The sequence below is a fragment of the Papaver somniferum genome, unplaced genomic scaffold (genome assembly GCF_003573695.1).
Source record: "Papaver somniferum cultivar HN1 unplaced genomic scaffold, ASM357369v1 unplaced-scaffold_117, whole genome shotgun sequence".
Taxonomy (NCBI): domain Eukaryota; kingdom Viridiplantae; phylum Streptophyta; class Magnoliopsida; order Ranunculales; family Papaveraceae; genus Papaver; species Papaver somniferum.
This window is the reverse complement of record NW_020620714.1, coordinates 4353175-4372052: the sequence shown is the minus strand read 5'-3', so window position 1 is coordinate 4372052 and position 18878 is coordinate 4353175. Positions and strand designations below refer to the sequence as shown.

The window sequence follows — 18878 nt, the reverse complement described above, 5'->3', positions numbered from 1 at the left end:
CATTCAAGAATTTCATCAATTTGTATCTCTGAATTACAGGATTCATGAGATTTCTCCAAGTAAAGTAGTTGTCTTCTTTAAGCTTCAAGGTGACAAAAGTTATTATTTGATTCAGTGGAATTCGAGAAAAAGAAATAGTTGTGGGATTTTCCATTGATGAAGAAGACGAAAATTCTTGAATCATTAAACAGATCTGAGATTCAAGATTGTAATAAGAGTAAAAAAGTAAGATGTTGAAGATGAAACAAAGTTGATGACGACAAGAAATTCAAGATTTGAGAGAGATTAGAAAAACAAGAAACTACTAAATCAGATATTACAATCAATGAACACAAAGAATTTCAATGAATAAAGCTGAATTTGATGTTTGCAGCGGCAGAAGAAATGAAAAACAATAGCAGATCAAATTGATGAGAACACCAGATCTGAAGGATCGAAAGAAAAGGTTGAAGAAACCCTAACCCTGCTGATACCATGATCGTGATAAAAGTGATGATGAAAATCATTGCATTCATTAACAACATTTATTATAGAATTAGTAGTTTCAGTACCTTTACAATAAAGACAGAGAGGCTATATTTATAGCAGTCCGTACAGAAGAGATACAATACACGTCATTACACACGTGCAGTCAACACAAACAAGTGAGCAGTTAACCTGCACTGCAGTTTCCCTTACCCTGCACCGCTTCCATATCGTGAGCTGTAACATCTGTAACTTTAGTGACTATGTTATTAGGTGACTCTATATCTTTTATTCTTTTGTACCCACCCTCAATCCATTACATAGAGATGTTAGCTTTAGTGATTAATGCCGCATTTTCATATGCTTATTATAAGTTTATAACCCCTGTCTAATGAGTAAATCAATGTCACCAAGTTGCAGTTTAAAAAAGAGAAATTGTCACCAAGTTGCCAGATTAAGAGTTTAAATATGCAATCAATGGCAAATTTTTAGTGCGATTCCTTTTGTTTTATTCCTTACATATCTCCGTAATTGTCTCTCCTCAGCATACCTAACCCGTAAGTCAGCCAAATACCTAAATCTTGTGTCATCCAGTAGCGCAAACATTCATTAAGCTAATTTGGTAAAAGTTCAAAAATTTATAGATAACATTAAAATCCTAGCTATTTGGGCTAATATTAATTCATTAAGCTAATTTGGTGAAGGTTGTAACTTTATAGATTAAATTCAAACTATATCTAGTTGCGGTAATATATATTAAATTCAAATTCTAGCTAGTTGCGCTAATATATATACGAGACGGACATATCTCATTATTGTGAAGCTCAAAGCTCGGTCGAATTGTACGTGCTCTGAGGCGATATCTCTAACTTATATATAGTTTGTTTTTAGTTTTTTTGGTGTCAGGTTCTCGCTTTATTCGGCTGATGCATCTAACTCATAAGCAAAAATTTGTGTGTGGCTTGTTGAGTATATGATTGTCTGGATCTAAAAAAAATTCTATTACTTTACTATATGATATTTTTTTAGTCAGAAATGTCATAATTCATGTATAAATGTAATAAGATCAGATGAGTTAGATTTAAACAAGATGGGTTAGGAAAAAATAACAGCATGTCCATTTCTACACTCGATTACCACCCAATTATTAAGAATGTAATTATGCATTCTAATCCAACAGACATACCTTTTCTTATTATATAAACGACATAATCATATACATTTACATATATGGAAATTAGACCCCATTCATATATAATAATTTATCTAAAGTAAAATAAATTAGACCCCATTCACATATAATTTATCTAAAGTAAAATTTAATTACATAAAGATTCTAAACTCTCTCATTACCTCACTCAGACACACACTCACTCTAAATCTCTCACCCCTCTCTATATAAGGATACCAACAACATACACCATTGATCACAACACCAGCGAATGTCTCTACCTTACTTCAATATGGAGTTTCTTCCTTATAACTCTCTCTTGTTATTGCTTCCTCTTATTTTCCTTCCTTCTCTATACTTTTTCATTACATCTAAAGCCAAGAAAAATGTTATTGCAGAAAAACCCAACTTTCCTCCTAGTCCTCCTAAGATACCTATCCTTGGTAACTTCCATCAACTTGGTTCGCACCCTCATCGTTCACTTCATAACCTATCTCAAAAATACGGTCCGGTTATGCTTCTACAGCTCGGCCGTATACCCACGCTCATAATTAACTCAGCTGAAGCTGCAAAACAAATATTGAAAACACATGATCTTGAGTTTTGTACTAGACCTGATTTGGTTCGTCCAAAGCGTCTTACGTATAATAACTTAGATATTGCTTTTGCACCTTACGGTGAGTATTGGAAAGAGGTTCGAAAAGTAAGTGTACATGAATTGCTAAGTATGACCAGAGTGCAATCCTTCTCGGCAGTTCGACAAGAAGAAGTTGCAGATATGATAAAATCTATCTCTGCTACTTCTTCTGCTTCTGCTCCTATTGATCTGTTTGAAAAATCCTTAAGTTTATCTGACAAAATTATTTCAAGGATAGCCTTTGGTAAGAGGGCTCAAAAGGGAGAGAAATATGAAAATGGTAGACTAAAAGAAATTATATACGAAGCCATGGCCGCGCTGGGTTATATGCGCGCGTCTAATTTCTTCCCTGAGGTAGGGTGGATTCTTGACAGACTCTCTGGAGCATATTGGGCAACTGAAAAAAGTTTCCATGATTTTGATAAATTTTTTCAACAAGTCATCGACGAACATCTTGATCCAGCAAGACAAAAGGCTGAACACGATGATATCATTGATGTTCTGCTCAAACTTGAAAAGGACAATCCATCTTCTACAGTTCATTTCACTCACGATCATATCAAGGCAATTCTTACTGTAAGTTTTTCTCATCAACTCAACTTTAATTTCTGTGATATAAATGTCTTGGGCATGCACATGATCCATACATGGATTTTTGATTCCATAATTCTATCCGAGGACGCCCTTGAAGCTTATTTGTTGGCAATAAACTTCAAACTGGACCAATGTTAAACCAAAGACTGTTATTGGACAAAAATCATGTACCACACAACAAATGACCCTTCTGATTAACTATGCCAGTCTCACTATCACATAATCAACTACGCGGTAAAATAACCGGTTCATATATATATTTTACGAATCTTTTATAATTATTTGTTCATATTTTTTCTTGTTTTATTTGATTTCTTCCAGAATTTGTTTATTGCCGGGGTAGACACATCAGCTGTAACCATAAACTGGGCAATGGCAGAACTTATTAAAAATCCTAAAGCAATGAAAAAAGTACGAGACGAAGTTAGAAGCTACGTCGGTAAAAGCAAAGACAAGGTAGAAGAAAAGGATCTTGACCAATTCCCATACCTAAAGATGGTAGTGAAGGAGACCTTACGGCTACACCCTCCAGCTCCATTTTTGCTTCCCCGAGAGAGTATGACATACAGCAAGATAGGTGGGTACGATGTATACCCAAAAACAAGAGTCCTTATAAACGCATGGGGAATAGGGAGAGACCCAGCATGTTGGGAAAAACCAGATGCATTTTACCCAGACAGGTTCGTAGACAGCTCATTCGACTTCACAGGACAACAGAGTTTCGAACTTGTACCTTTTGGAGGAGGTCGACGAGGTTGCCCTGGTGTTAACATGGGGCTCGTAACTATAGAGCTTGCACTCGCAAATTTGTTGTACTGTTTTAATTGGGAGTTGCCAAATGGGTTGAAGAAAGAAGATGCAAACATGGAGGAAGTGGCTGGTACTATTGCTGCTCATATGAAAGATCCTCTATACCTTGTACCTATTAAGGTATAAGCGTAAAGTAATTGGGTCACCGAATGCATCAAGGTCGTTGTTTATAGTGTATTCAGACTTGATTTGGATGTATTATTGTTGGTGCTTTGTGTGTGGTTCGAATATGCACGCTGTTTTGTGTACTACAGCTTGTTTTTCTTTGGTTTGGCTCATCCTTGTGGCGGTCATCCTTTGTTTTTGTTGCTTTTAATAAAATGTGTACAAAAGTGTGAAAATGAAGTCTTGTTTTGTTTGAAACACAAGAGTAGTTCAAATGTCAGATACATGTCTTTGGGTAAATATTATCTGCAGTGTTCTAGCGTGGAAAATTAAGCTATCGCAGCCGGCCGGTGAAACGGCTCTTAATTATTTAAGAATGTAGATACAAAATACCGCACACCAATAATGTATGCGAAATAATGATCACCAAGACTAAGCGAAGACTATCGCGTAAAGCTTGTTCAGAATGATGCACCAGATGACGTCAGCCTAATCACGAGTAACGTGTGAAGATTGTGCGAGGTCATAGAGTGCGTGCGAAAAGAGTCAATGTAAGCGTGCGTTAGTGACGCACGCCAGATCCGAAAATAAGGGCGTTATTAGCTATCATCCACTATGTAATCTTGTATTGAGAGGGATCTTTTTGGGGGAGTTTTGATGAGTGCCAAATATTGCATATATTTATCCCTTTTTGTTGGCATTTAACTCATCTTTTATGCATTAATTCTACATTTTATCCCATATTCTGTATTTTCATTGTTTTCAAGAATAAATATTTTTATTAATTAATTTTGCATTTTTAGGTAATAAATAAAGTCTGGATGACTTGCGGAGCAAAAAGAGCAGAGAAGTAGTGAAAAGCCGGGAGAAATCACCCAAGGAAGCCGCGAAGAATGGTGCGCACAACCTCATTTTCTACACACAAAAACGCCTCCGTTCTCAGCCATCAGATCAGTTCTCAGAAGCATCCGATGGTCGCTCCTTCATAGAGCATCAAAATCTGAAGTCTCTGCCAAGCACCACAGCGCTGAAATTCCAAGCCTTCAGATTAGATGGTAGTTGAATCCAACGGTCGCTCCCTTGCTGTTCATCAACGTTGTATATTTCCGCCTTACACTACAACACCTAACCCCATCTAGAGCCGTTAACTTCGTTGTATCAAAAAATCTGACGGTCGCTACAAGCTTCACTTCACATCACCATCCGATCCACCTACCAGCTTCGCATCTCGCGGCCCATCTCACGAAACATCATCTCTTGATGAACCCGCCTCACACCCTAGCGACCGAACCCATCCACCTAACCAAACACGCCCCCTACCCCAAACTCAGTCGAGCCACTCTCCCCCATTCCTCTCTGCAACTTCACCACCGTCTTCAACAGAACCATGTCCACCACCTTCTCCACCTCTGTCACCACCTGCTCCGCCACCCACTCTGTCACCACGTCAAACAATGATAACCCATCATTGTTCCCATCTCCCTAGTCCATCTAATTCACTTATTCCACACATTCTCTGCCCGAAACCCTAAAGTGTGAAATAGGTAAATTAGGTTGAGCTAGAGTGAAATTGAAGGCATGGAGAGGTAGAGAAGGACAAATAGAGTAATGGGTCGAGTTCAATTTGATGTTGCTACATCAAATTAGGTGAGTAATTACCAACCCTAGCTCTGTCAGTTTGGGGATTTTTATTGTAGAACCCTAATTGTGTTGTGGGTATAAATATGTAGTGTGGGAGTGTTGTAGAAACTTTATGCTTGGAGTAGCCAACATCCAGGACTTTCATGTCCTGTTAATTTTCAGTTTCAGCTCAGTTCATGTTTCAGTTCAATTTCAGTTAAATGTGTATGTTTTAATTTCTTGCTTTGTCACTGTTAAATGTGCTTATGTTATGTTCTGTTAATGTTATGTGCTTGTTTAATTTCATGTTTGATTTCCAATTCATTCCTGTTACATTAGTCCTGTTAACATGTGTTGTTGTTCACTGCCATGTAATGTTTGTGTAATGTCATGTTTAATTCACTGTCATTTGAAGGAATGCTAGGCTAGATACTTTTGAAGCATTGAACTAATTGTGCAATGGAAGAAATCAGTGCTTATAGCAAGCTGATTTTCTTGCCATTCCTTGTGTATGCTTAGATTGCAATGTGCTGATTGTGCAATGGAAGAAATCAGTGCTTATAGCAAGCTGATTATCTTACCATTCTATTTGTGATTGCCTGTATTCTTGCCTTAGTTTTGCTCCATGTTAGCTTCACCATCCCCCCTGCCTTAGGCTAATTGCCTTTGTGTCACTTTCACTTTGCTCCATTTTGTTTTGTTTTTGTTCACTGTTTTGTTGCTGTTTAGTTTTTAATCTGTTTAGTCTTTGCTGTTTTTGCCAATCTTTTGTTCTCTGGTTTGCTTCCATCTTTGGCCTTTGGCCACTGTTTTGCTTTCCTTCCCCCACTGCTGCTGTTGCTTTCCTGTCCACTGCTTGTGCAGCTGTTGTACAGTGCTGCTGCCATCTTTTCTTTCTCACTTGCCCTGCAGCTGCTGCAGCTGCTGCTGCTGCCTTTCTGCAGATGTTGCTGCCACTCCACTTCCCTTGCAGCTGCCCTGCTACTGCTGCTGTTGCTGCTTCCTCCCGAAGCCCACAGTTCACTAAGCCACAGATCCTCAAGTCCAGCCACAGTCCATTTTTAGCTCAATCCCATTGAGCCCAAAAGCCCAGAGCACAACTTGAGCTCATCAGAAGACCAAAACAAAAGCCCAAGGTTTAGTTCATTGAGGCCCAGTTCAAGACCAAGCCCAGGTTTGAACCAAATTCAAAAGCTGAGCCCAATTCAATCAATTGTGGGCTTAACCCAAAAGCCTGAACTCACTGTAAGGCCAAAGCCCAGTTACACTTCAAAGACCAACTGAGCCCAAGCTCAGTTCAACCCATTTCAAAGGGTATTCAAAGCCCAACAGAAATTTAGGAACCCAAAATAGTTAGAACACTCCCAAAACACACCCGATCTCTGTGGATCGACCCGTACTTGCACGAGCTACAACCGACGACCGTGCACTTGCGGTATTACTGTAGGCCCGCGTTTCATTGCGCTTAATTTTATACATATCTCCGGGTCCACCAAGTTTTTGGCCGGGGATAATTTTTACACCTTTTAGAAGCCTACCAAGTTTTTGGCGCCGCTGCCGGGGAATGTTTTGCATTTAAATATAATATCTTTGAGGCCTATCAAGTTTAGACAAGGAATTTAGGAGAGAGGAAGATTGTTTGTTCTCCAAGTTTGAGTTCTCTCATAATCTTGTATCCAAGTTAAAGATTTAATGAATATTCTTATGAGTCTGATGATGATTACTTGAGTTATTCTAGATTTCAATAAGGATGTGGTTGTAGGATTTCCTGCAACTACATTTTGGCGCTAGAAATCAGCTTGGAGTGATATACCCTGTTGATGGAGTTTCTTGAAAACAAATTAGAAGATCTTCATAATCTTGGAAAAGTTTGAAAGATTCAGTGAACAATCTTTGTTGTTTCAGAAAAACATTCATTGTTAGTAAATTGTTATATACATAAAAGATGGTGAGACAAGCAATTGCAGCAGAACAAGTGGTAGCAATTAGAAGGAGTAGAAGAATTGCTGGTAGAAGAAGGAGTGAAATTGCTGAATCTTCGAGGATGGGAGAGAGAAACAATAGAGGAAATCAAGTCCAAATTCAAATTCAAAGCGAACTAGTGCAGAGTAGAATCATCGATTACGATAGAGTAAGCGTTCATACTTCACAAACAGATTCAACAAAAGAAGAAGGAGAGCGAAGAAATGTATAGGAAGGACTTATAGAAGGTAATGAAGAGAACGTGACAATCGAAGAACTTCGACAGCGCGAGGAGTGTGCGAATCTAATGCGACAGAATAATGAGTTAAGAGGAGAGAACCTAAGGTTGCAAGAGAAAAGATCAAGACGCACCACACGCTCCAGGTCAAGGTCTAGTAGAAGAGATATAAGACAAGAACCACCTCTGGACAACATTGTCGAGAACTTTCAGACAAATGAGGATTTACAGGATCTACGCAGTTAAAAATTTCACAGAACAACAACCGATTGATGATCAGTACGTACAACATGGCGAAGATTACCGCACACAAGCGGGTAACGACGATAATAGGCGTGAACAACGCGATGAACGGTATCTAGTTCGTCATGATGACTTAGAACAAGAAAGAATGATATTACAAGGAAGAGAGATGCTACAAAATCATCACGAGCGCGAAAACGAAGCTGAGATATACAATAAAGCACATACCAATTTAAGGCGCGAAAGGGAAAGACAGAGATGAACAATAGAAGCTGAAGAACGAGAATTACAAGAGGTTGTGCGTCAAAACAATTATAAAAATCGAGTGAGAAGACGCGAACATCACCGCATACTCCATAACCAGAATGAGGAAGTTGATAGAAAACAGGGAAGGATTTTACCACAAGACAGAGAAACGACAAGAATTCCACAGCATCACATAGAGAAACATGAAAGATATAATGAACCTCAAATGCATGCAAGGGATGAAAGAGAGAGGCGTAGGAGAAGAAGAGATGAATCAGAAGAACAAGAACTACAAGAGGCAATACGACAAAATAGGAAAAAAATCAAGAAAGGCAAGTAAGGTTGAAAAAGCCAATGCAACAAGATCAAGTGGTGAATGAACAAATCTTAAGAGAGTTAGTAGAGGTAAGAGAAATGATGACAACAAGAAGATAGGGAGGAAGGAGACAATTAGATGAGGCCATTGAAGAAGCAGGAAAAACATCATTTGCAAGACAAATACAGTTGACGGGAATACCTTTTAAGTGCAATTTACCTGTGTTCACTAATATTTTTGATGGAACGACCTGTGCGGTACAACACATCAAAGCTTATGTGAGATCTTTATTACAGTGGGAAGATCATGATGCGGTTCTATGCAAGTATTTTCCATCCAGCTTATCAGGAGAAGCTCTGAAGTGGTTCGAAGGCTTACCCTCGGGAAAAATAAGGTCATTTAACCATCTACAATCAATATTACTTGGATCGTATATCAACAATAATGTATTACGCACAGGCATAGAAGAGGTGTTTGGTCTGCGAAGAAGGAAAAATGAGAGCTTGCGAAGTTTAACCATGCGGTGGAGGACCATGTGTAGTAACATGGATGGTCGGGTGGCTGAGAGAAACTTCATACTAGCATTTATAAACGCACTCTTCCTAACAGACTTGTTGTACACACAAATATTCAGAATCAAAAATACCATATCAATGACAGAGCTACGCGAGCATCTGGAAGGGTACATCGCTCTTGAATAAAAACATAATGAAATGGAATCTTACCGTGTTGCGAACACGATTACAAAAGCTGGGAATGCAAGTATACTTCCAAAAATAACGAAGACAGTCGCAAGCACATCTCAAGGAAAAAAAGAAAAGATGATGGTTGAAGATCAACAGAAACTAGTGGCAATGGGTAGTCGGGATCAAGAAGAATTTGAAAGAGAAAGACAGTTCAATAATCATGGAGGAAATAATAAGATTCAAAGACTTGATAGCCAGCCAGAAGGGTATGAAGGCCAAACGCAATACTATAATCAAGGTCAAGGAAGCAATAAAATATTCTGGGAGCACATAAAGATGCCACATCTAACTACTGAAATAGACAAAATCTGGGAAGCAATAATTTTGATGGAATGAGCCACCGCCAGGAAGGAGAAGTGGAGAATTCTGTGCTTACCATCGCTTCCACGGCCACACAACAAATAATTGTAGGAATGTGAGGAAGATCATACGAAGAATGATTGATCAGAGGAAGTTAAATCATTTTCTGGTACAACAACCACAAAATTTACCACCACCAGAAGGTGATGCATCAGGTGTGGAGAAAGGAAAGAATACATATTTGATTGAAGTTGGAGCAAAGGCGAAGAACCTATATTGTAATTCCATAATACATTCATTCAAGAGCATAGAGGACTTTCATGATAACATCTTAAGCCGAGTTTTCGCAAGAGACAGTGATGGAAGAGAAATATTAAATTTGGCGAAGATGTCACCCTTGAAGGAATGACAAAAGCAACCTATTTCTTTTATCGCAGAAGAAGTACTAGGAGGAGGAGAACCACGTGATAACCCATTAGTAGTTAAATGGGAAATTGATCTAATGGCAAGACACGATGAAGAAGAAGAGGAGAACATGGACACATGGGCCATCAATAGGATATTAATTGATCCCGGCAGTTCAGTTGATATTCTGTTTTATCACACATACAAGACTATGGGTGGTAGAGACGAAGAACTAATTCCATCTACTTATAAGATTTATGGTTTCAACGGGACAGCCAACAAGCTAAATGGGGAAATAACAATGTGAATTCCTCTAAAGAGCATATCATATGAGATAGTGTTCTGCATTGTTGACGTAGAATCAACCTATAATGCTTTGATCGGAAGACCATGGTTACACGTTATTCTAGGAGTGGCGTCAAATTTCCATCAATGCATCAAGTTCCCACTACCTCAAGGTGTTGGAGTAATAAGAGGAGATCCGATTGAAGGAAGAACCTGCCATGAGGTTGATGTTGACAAGTGTGAAGAACGCGCAAGCAAGAAAAGAAATTGGAAACAACAGACACAAGAAAGTCAGCGAAGTGAAAGACTGATGGTAGATGTTGTCAGTAAAGAAGGTTAAATAAGAAATACTTCCAAAAATGCGATAACAACCGCACAAGAATATAGGCATAAATTCCATGAAGGAGATTTAGTACTGAGGCAGAAGCCGAGTTATCAGAAAAGTGGTAAAGGAAATGTGGAAAACATGTGGGAAGGACCATATAGAATAAGAAAGTTGGTTGGGAATGGAAAGTATGAGTTGGCAGATGAGAAGAATGGAGCATTATCTAACGAGCTATGCAGTCAAAAGTATCTGAAGAAATACGGTATTTGCGGCAGTTATCGCACAACCGAAGAAATGGAACTCATCCGAATCAATGTATTGGATAACATACTCGAACTTCAGGAAGCGCGGAAGGAGAAAGAAGCAAGAAAGAAATCTTGGATAACATACTCGAACTTCAGAAAGACAATTGTCAGTGATGCGAATAAGAAAAGATAAGAAGATAGCAGAATTGTATTAATCATATATATGAATATGATATTATACCAAAAAAAAGGCAAAAATAAGACCTTCTAATAAGACCTTAATAGAAGGCATCAGAAGTAAAGACTCCAATTAGGGAGGCTAGCTAACCAATTATGGCGTGCACCCTAGTTTGCATACAGCAAGAGGCAATAATAATACCTAATGCACGTCATAATTGGGAAAACCTGGTTAGCATGACTCAAGTGAAAGCTACATCGACCCTGGAGCTTGAGTCATGGAGATTTTGGGTGAAATAAAAGCACATCCAGGAGAGGCGCCTAAATCGTAAGATTAAGGTGAAAATATCTCTCCTAAGGAGTGCAGAAACTCGATCAAGGCGCCGAGGTACACGGTTGAGTCAAGAGTGCCTGGGGCGTCTGGAGCGTATCTGGCCGCTCTTGACAAGTCTTGACTATGATGCACTCGGTCCGAAGAAACCCTACTTAGGGTGCGGTCTTGTAACCATAAGCCACATCGGCAGAAGGATAAGAGGCCGCGAAAACAACTGGTTGTTGCATCACTGGATGGGAGTACCCCACCCTAACCCGGTAGGGGTAATTCTCCTTGAAGGTGAAGTCAGGGGGAATATAAGGACAACACCTCCATTAGGGAGCTGAATTGTGTCAAAAGACGCAAATATCATGAGGCTTTTTACTCACGGGAGTATTAAGGTTGTCGTATTTGCGCGGCAATAAAACCTGAAGAGGCAATAATATAAGAAGATGATAAGGTGAGATCAATGGGTCATTGCACGAAAGTGTAAAGACCTCCTGCGATCTCGTCGCACATGAACAAAATCATATACTAGGCGAAATAAGACCTGATGAGAAAAATAAGACAGGAGTTAATGATCATTGTTTTGCAGGATACACTAATGAGAAGAGCAGTTAAGCTTGCGAATATAACCGCATATGGAAGGGGAATTTCCCACTAGAAGAAATCAACAGATATATAAATGTGGCACATTAAAACAGAATATAGCTGAGGCAACAAAACAAGGTACAAAAGTAAAATGAGATAAGATAAGGTAATTGATACAAATAGAAACATAATAGATCACCACACAAGTTAAGTACATACATACATACATAATAAAAAATAATCTTTTATCACTCAATACTTGCTTAGTTCACTCATGTGGTGACAACTAACAGAGACAAGTATGGGAATGCAAGCATATAAAAGGGTGTTATTCGCCCCCATATGATAGATTTACGCACAGATTATGTTATTTGTAGTCATAAGTAAAAAATTATGAGAAGGCGAGGGTACCCAAATATACCTCAAGCTAAAACTTTTCCTTCCTATAAGTCCTTTATCCGAAAGTGATTGTCTATGGACTGAGTCGAGACAATATAACAAATCGGTTCACACCTCGTGTGATTGTCTATGGATACGAGATCGATACAATACAACGACGAAGTGTGTTTTACTTGATACAAAGGTTCGGACTTATCCTAACACAATAGGATTGCTTCTCAAGTAAATAGGAATTAACATTTGTGTAATTTACTTTAATTATAATAAAACAATTATAATGCGGAAATATAAAGTAAATGACACATCAAGATTTTGTTAAAGAGGAAACCGCAAATGCAGAAAAACCCCGAGACCTTGTCCAGAATTGAGTACTCTCAGGATTAAGGCGCTATACAAAATAAAACAACTTCGTATAGTTGAGACCAAGCAACTAAACCTATAGTTCACCTAGTTCCGTCTGTATTCTCACTCCTCCGACCTGTAAACAAGTGACGTACTTGGACCAATTCCTTTGGTTCGTATTCCAAACAGTAAAGGAACAAAAAATCTATTTGGTGTTAACTCTCTTCAACCAAGTGATATGAGTTGGACAAAGGCTCTTCTGTTTATCTTAAGATAAACTCCTTTGCCAGGTTCCAAGATCTATCTTATGTTCAATCACCAAAAGGTAATCGTTAAAATTTTTGCAATCAATACCTTTAATCCCAAGGAAACGTATTGATGCCGATCTACAAAACTATTCTATCAAAGTACCACAAGGATAAATCGATTATAATTGGATCCTCTTTTACCGAAACAAGTATTGTGCACACCAAAGATTTATATAACCAAGTCATAAATATTCTATCTCTTCTTTGTCTTCAAATCTTCTTATATCTTCAATAAACACCTGCACACAACTACGTGAATCTCTTGTGATCAATCACGCATAGAACGGAGTTTGTTAACAATGGATTATCACGAGATCGTCTTTAGCACTAATAACAGTCTAAAGATCCCTTTCGAAACCTTGAACTAGTTTGAGTGAATCTTATATCAAAAGAGAAGATTCTCAAGAATAAACAAAATAGGTGCAATCAAAGTTCAACCACCGTTAGTCAATCAAATCAATATGAAAACAAAAGATAAATCGCAATTATTTAGTTTCCCACCAACGATACGCGCTAGAGCTTCTCAATCCCAAAGAAGACTTTAAACTGAGCGTCCCTAAGAGATTTCTCCTAATTAGGTTACTCTCCTCTCCGAATAGGCGGCTTCACCAGTAACAGTACAACAGAGAAAGTTTACAGTCACGAAGGATTAGTTTGCCAGAAATGCAAACTTCAAGTATTTATAGACAAGGAAGTTTGGACACCAAGTAATTTCCAAAACCAAAAATATTCTCAAGATATTCTATAATAATTTTTGTATTCGTTTTTCATAATTCCTGAGAATGGTTTGTCCAAAATATTGATCGAAAATCTCCTTGGAAAATCTTTAACTAGCGAATGCACATTACTAATTCTTATTTTCCATATATAATTAAAAGATTCTTAACTTATTTAATTTCGACCCTGGGATTTACTTCCTTCTTAGCCGTTAAGGAATATCATTGAAGAATAAAAAATATATGCATCACTTCACGTGTTCAAAGTGTGTCGACATCCTTTCTTTGTAAGTCCTCCTTCATACTTACTTACTTGAAACCGATTTACCACACTTCCAAACAAGTTTAGAATTGGTTCATCTAACTTTCAAGAATTATGTGATTGATCAAGTAACACTCAATCACAAATCATGGGTTTAACGGTTCTACAAAAACAAGTTTCGGTTATACCTCCATGTGAGTATTGTGCATAGTCACACTAGCTTCCCAGAATTTGGTTGACTAGGTACTAGGATCGGTTCCCCACATATATATGGTATTTAACTCATATGTGTTGCACATGTCCATAGAATCGGTTCCTCTTTGCCTAAAAACGTGTTGCACATTTCCATAGGATCGGTTCTCCTTTCTGCTATAAACCTTGTTGCACCCCATACAAGGATCGATTCCCCATAGTGATGTGTTGCACCTATTACTAGGATCGGTTCCCCTTTACCCAGTGTTAGGCCTTAGAAACTACACAAACTCGATCATACCATCAGGTGATTACTTAAGATCGGTTTCACTAACAAAAGGCATACCAATGCAAAAGTCAGGCCTCATGTGAATAGTTTTACCAAGAACACAAACACGTCATGAGAGGTTATACTAATCACACATATTGGTCATTCATAATATATGCAATGAAGAACAGCCCCAATAACGCCTGGCGATTTCCTTTTCGGTTCACAAACAAAGTTCATGAACTTACTTCCTTAAAACACATGTAAGAACATTGTTTCCTATGATGAAATCCTCACCTCATACCCATACATAATCACAATATCATTCATAGGATTATGTTGATGTCTTATCTACAAAGTTTAATGGTTAAGCAATAAACCTCGTATTGTATTCCTTAATACTATGTCTATCTAGAGTGTTCATGCTTCGCAGTTTTGTTTTCAATATGCACGACTTAAAAGATATGTTAGGGAATGAAACTGTTCAAGTCAAATATCACTAACCTCAAGTGGAAGGATGATGTTGTGGTTGTAGCTCCGTACTTATTCACTTCTTCAAGTCTTCGCAATACTTGTAATGTCTCATATCCTAATACTTTCAAGCTAACCTATACGAAGTTGACTCTAGTACATTTAATCAAGCGACTCTTAAATGAGTTTTCTTTCACTAAAATATGACAACCAAACTTGACATATCAATGCTTGGTGGTTCAACCGAGCTATGCTCTAACAAATTATAACTGGTAATAACAATTTTTTATGCTATGTGCTATTGCCGTCAAATTAACTCCAGTTGTTAGAAAAAACAATTTTTTGTAGATGCAGATATGTCACAAGGAAAGTTTACAATAAGAGATCTCAAATAATTTGCTTTGAAGAAGAAGCTTCAAAAGTTAGAAAATATCTGATGTACAAAGAACTGACAAAAGATTTACAAGCATGACAAGATAGAAAGGATCTGCAAGAACAAAGAGATACTTCTCGCCTGTGTTATCTTCATTAGTTTCAGAACTGTTATCTTCTTCATCAATCTCTTCATATTCTTCGTCTTCTCCTTCGCTATCAGAGATATCGGAACTCTCTTCATTAGGAGGAACATCAACAAGATCATACTTTGAGACAGGAACGCCATTGTCCGCACAAACTTTCTTAATAGCAGCATCTTGGACGCGAATAGCTTCCTTGCTATTCTTGGAAACAGTGACAACAAACTGCTTCTTAAGCCTACGATATTTGGAATCACGAGCGGAAAGCTTCGCCTCAAGAACCTTAATCTGCTCATAAGATTAACATCACTTAAGAATATTTTTTCAAGACATGACGAACAGAAAGGCATAATAAATAACCTTCTTTATTAGAGATAATATCCTTAACCAAGGTGGTATTATCCGGTTCAAGACTAACATTGATAGCTAAGTCATTCCTAGCATTATCTAAGACTCTAGCAGCCCAGTCAAATTCAGCCTCATTTACTATAAGAAGACGAGAGCGAATCCAATTCCCTCGCTCGATCAATGCGTTATTTTCGCTTAGAGCAAGATCTCGCTCTATTTGAACTTGAAGGATGGTTTCTTGAAATTTCTTCAAAGATATATCACCTTTGAGAGCAACTTGATCTTTTTCATTAATAAGAGTATTAATTCTTGCTTTTAAAACCTTAATCCTCTCTTTGGATTCGAAGAAGCGACGTTTAAAACCATTACATAAAGATAAAGCACTACTATGTTCAATACTAAGAAGTTGATACTTCGCCTTGAGTTCCAAAGGAAAGATTTCTTAATTCGCCATCAGAAATGTTATTTAGAGAAGCATTAAGATGCTCAAGAAGAGTATCATCATCAACAGATGATGAAGAGATCGAAATAGAGAGGATGCCTCATCAGTAAGACGATAAATTTCTGCAAGAATACATAATCAAGAAGGGATGAAGGTAACAAACAGATAAAACAGGAGAAATAAAGAGTTACGCACCAACTAACTGCTCGTTTCTATTCTTAAGATCAGATATATTGTTCTTATAAGAAGAAACATCAGTTTCTAGTTGCCTGTTCTTCTTGCGAAGATCAGACGAATCATCTTCATGAGTGGAAATTTGGGCCTTGAGTTTAATATTTTCAGCCTCAAACTTGCGAAGTCTTCTCTGATAATGTGAAGAAACCACATACGAAGAACGGGCCACCTGTGAAGATAAAAGATGAGTATAAGGATATACAACATAAAAACACTACAAAGAAAGTGCAAAGGCATAAAAAATTACCATATACCCAAGCTAGTATTGAAAGATTGGACTCAGAGATGAGGCAACCCCGTGAAGGGAATCATCGTCCAAAGTGGGAGCATCTAATATCTTCGCAAGGGTATTACATGTGCGAGTTAAGGAATCATTTCCGACTGCTGACATAAAATCAGAGAAGATACCAGATAGTTGATCCATTGAAGACTTGATTGAGGGATCTTCAGCGAGAAGATTATCATCATCATCACTAGAGTGGGAACTTGAAGAAGAGGGAGAATGAGCTTTCCGCTTCTTTGAAGAATTCTTGGAAAAGGATTAGAAGAAGTCTTTTTGCCGCGAATTACACCCTTACCTTTAACACCTACAGCTTCGTCAGAACCACCAACCTCTCAACCTTCAACCTTCGCACACAGACGAAGATAAGAAACAGAGGCAACAATGTTGTTAAAATATGAGTGAAGGTATTTCTTACATCGTCAGTGATCTAACGTAATGCTTCCAACATGCTCTGTCTCCCATAAAGCCTTAGATCCTTCTTCAATTTGGCAATCTGAAATTCCTTAAAGATTAGTAGAGAAAAAAATAGAGTTAATGAAAAGTAAAACAAGCGAAATCATGAAAAACATACCACAATCTCTCTCTCTGTCCACTTGAACTTCCAAGCACTGTAAACGGGAAATCCCTCGAGAAGAGGATTAATTGATCCATCAACATTAACACCAGTAATGTAAGGTCCTTTTAGGATGATGGGGAAGACGTTCCAGCAATCATCCTTTGAATGACGGGTGGAGTTGTTGGTTTTGTCATGAAAATCAATATCTCGTATGATTCTATTGTCTTTCTCAATGCCATCCTTCCTTTACAAGCGAACGCCCCAACAAAATGACTCATGCTTTACGATAACAATATCATATTGAGCGAAGAAATTCTCTACTGTATACTCTTCAGGATTTACCTCTAATCCGCATACTCCGCTTTTCTAGCCTTTTTGGGGTAGAGGGATTCTAATCCAGCTGCATGAAGAGCATATTCTACCATAATTCTGATACAACCTCCGCTCAGTTGATAGACCGCACGTGCGAATCTCGCATCAGAAAGGATTCTATAGAATAAAGGAATCTGAGAATTATAGAGGGGAATGGGAAGCCTAGCGAGGATTTGTCCAACTGAAATTATGACCTTTTGGTCATTCCAGTGATCGAGCGAGAACCATCTAGGGTTAATAGTAGAAGTGGATTTTGAATTAGGAGGAACAGACAACGTAAAACCCCTATTTTTGAACTCCTCTTGAATTCTATTGAATTCTTTATTGTTCTTCCATCCAGATGGAGACACTTTTTAGTATGGGAATAGGGGAATTTGAAAAAACGATAATCAAAGATGACCAAATAAATCAGGATCAGGATGATCATCAAAATATTGGAAGTAAAAGAACGAAGACGAAGAGATAAGAAGATAAAAGTGAAGAAAATAATAAAAACAGAGTAAGATGGAGATCAATGTTAAAGGGTTGAATCAGAAGAACAATAGCAGAAGAAAATAATAAGTTGCAAAGAATAAAAAGAAGAAGGAAGAAGACAGTCGAGAGTAAATAAGAGATTTACTCCCGATTCCCAAGATATTTACTCCATTAATGCGATGATTGAAACTGAAGGGATAGGAAGAGGCGGTTACAAGAGACATGTCATATAATGAATGGATGAAAAGACACGCGTACATTGGCATGCCTAAATTAAGGAAGTGTGTCGGCAGAGAAGAATACGAAAAGATGAATGGGTGCGGCAATATAAATTGAAGGTTCTCACATCGCCCTCTTTTACAAAGAAACGACGTGAGATGAGGCAAAATATAGATACAAAATACCTCACACCAATAATGAATGCGAAATAATGATTATCAAGACTAAGAGAAAACTATCGCGTAAAGCTTGTTCAGAACGACGCACCAGATGATGTCAGCCTAATCACGAGTAAAGTTTGAAGATTGTGCGAGGTTATAGAGTGCGTGCGAAAAGAGTCAATATAAGCGTGCGTTAGTGACGCATGCCAAATCCGAAAATAAGAGTTTTATTAGCTGTTATCCACTATGTAAACCCCTATATAAGGGACCAAGCGACCTTGTATTTAGAGAGATCTTTTTGGGGGAGTTTAAACATTAGGAGAGAGAAAGATTGTTTGTTCTCCAAACTTGAGTTCTCTCATAATCTTGTATCCAAATTAAAGTAATGAATGTTCTTATGAGTTTAATGATGATTACTTGAGTTATTCAATAGATTTTAATAAGGACGTGGTTGTACGATTTCCTGCAACTACAAAGAAGCAACTGTTTTTGGCCTTTTGCCGGTGAGCACTCCACCAGCAA

General features: G+C 38.0%; 1 protein-coding gene across 1 annotated transcript; it reads left to right on the top strand.

The window, feature by feature from the left end:
* Positions 1 to 1879: 1879 nt before the first annotated feature.
* LOC113329505 (cytochrome P450 71A1-like) lies at positions 1880 to 4062 on the top strand. The gene is made up of 2 exons (XM_026576376.1): positions 1880 to 2849; positions 3189 to 4062. Exons 1-2 carry the CDS (start codon positions 1908 to 1910, stop codon positions 3801 to 3803), a joined length of 1557 nt encoding a protein of 518 aa, XP_026432161.1. The 5' UTR covers positions 1880 to 1907; the 3' UTR covers positions 3804 to 4062.
* Positions 4063 to 18878: the final 14816 nt, after the last annotated feature.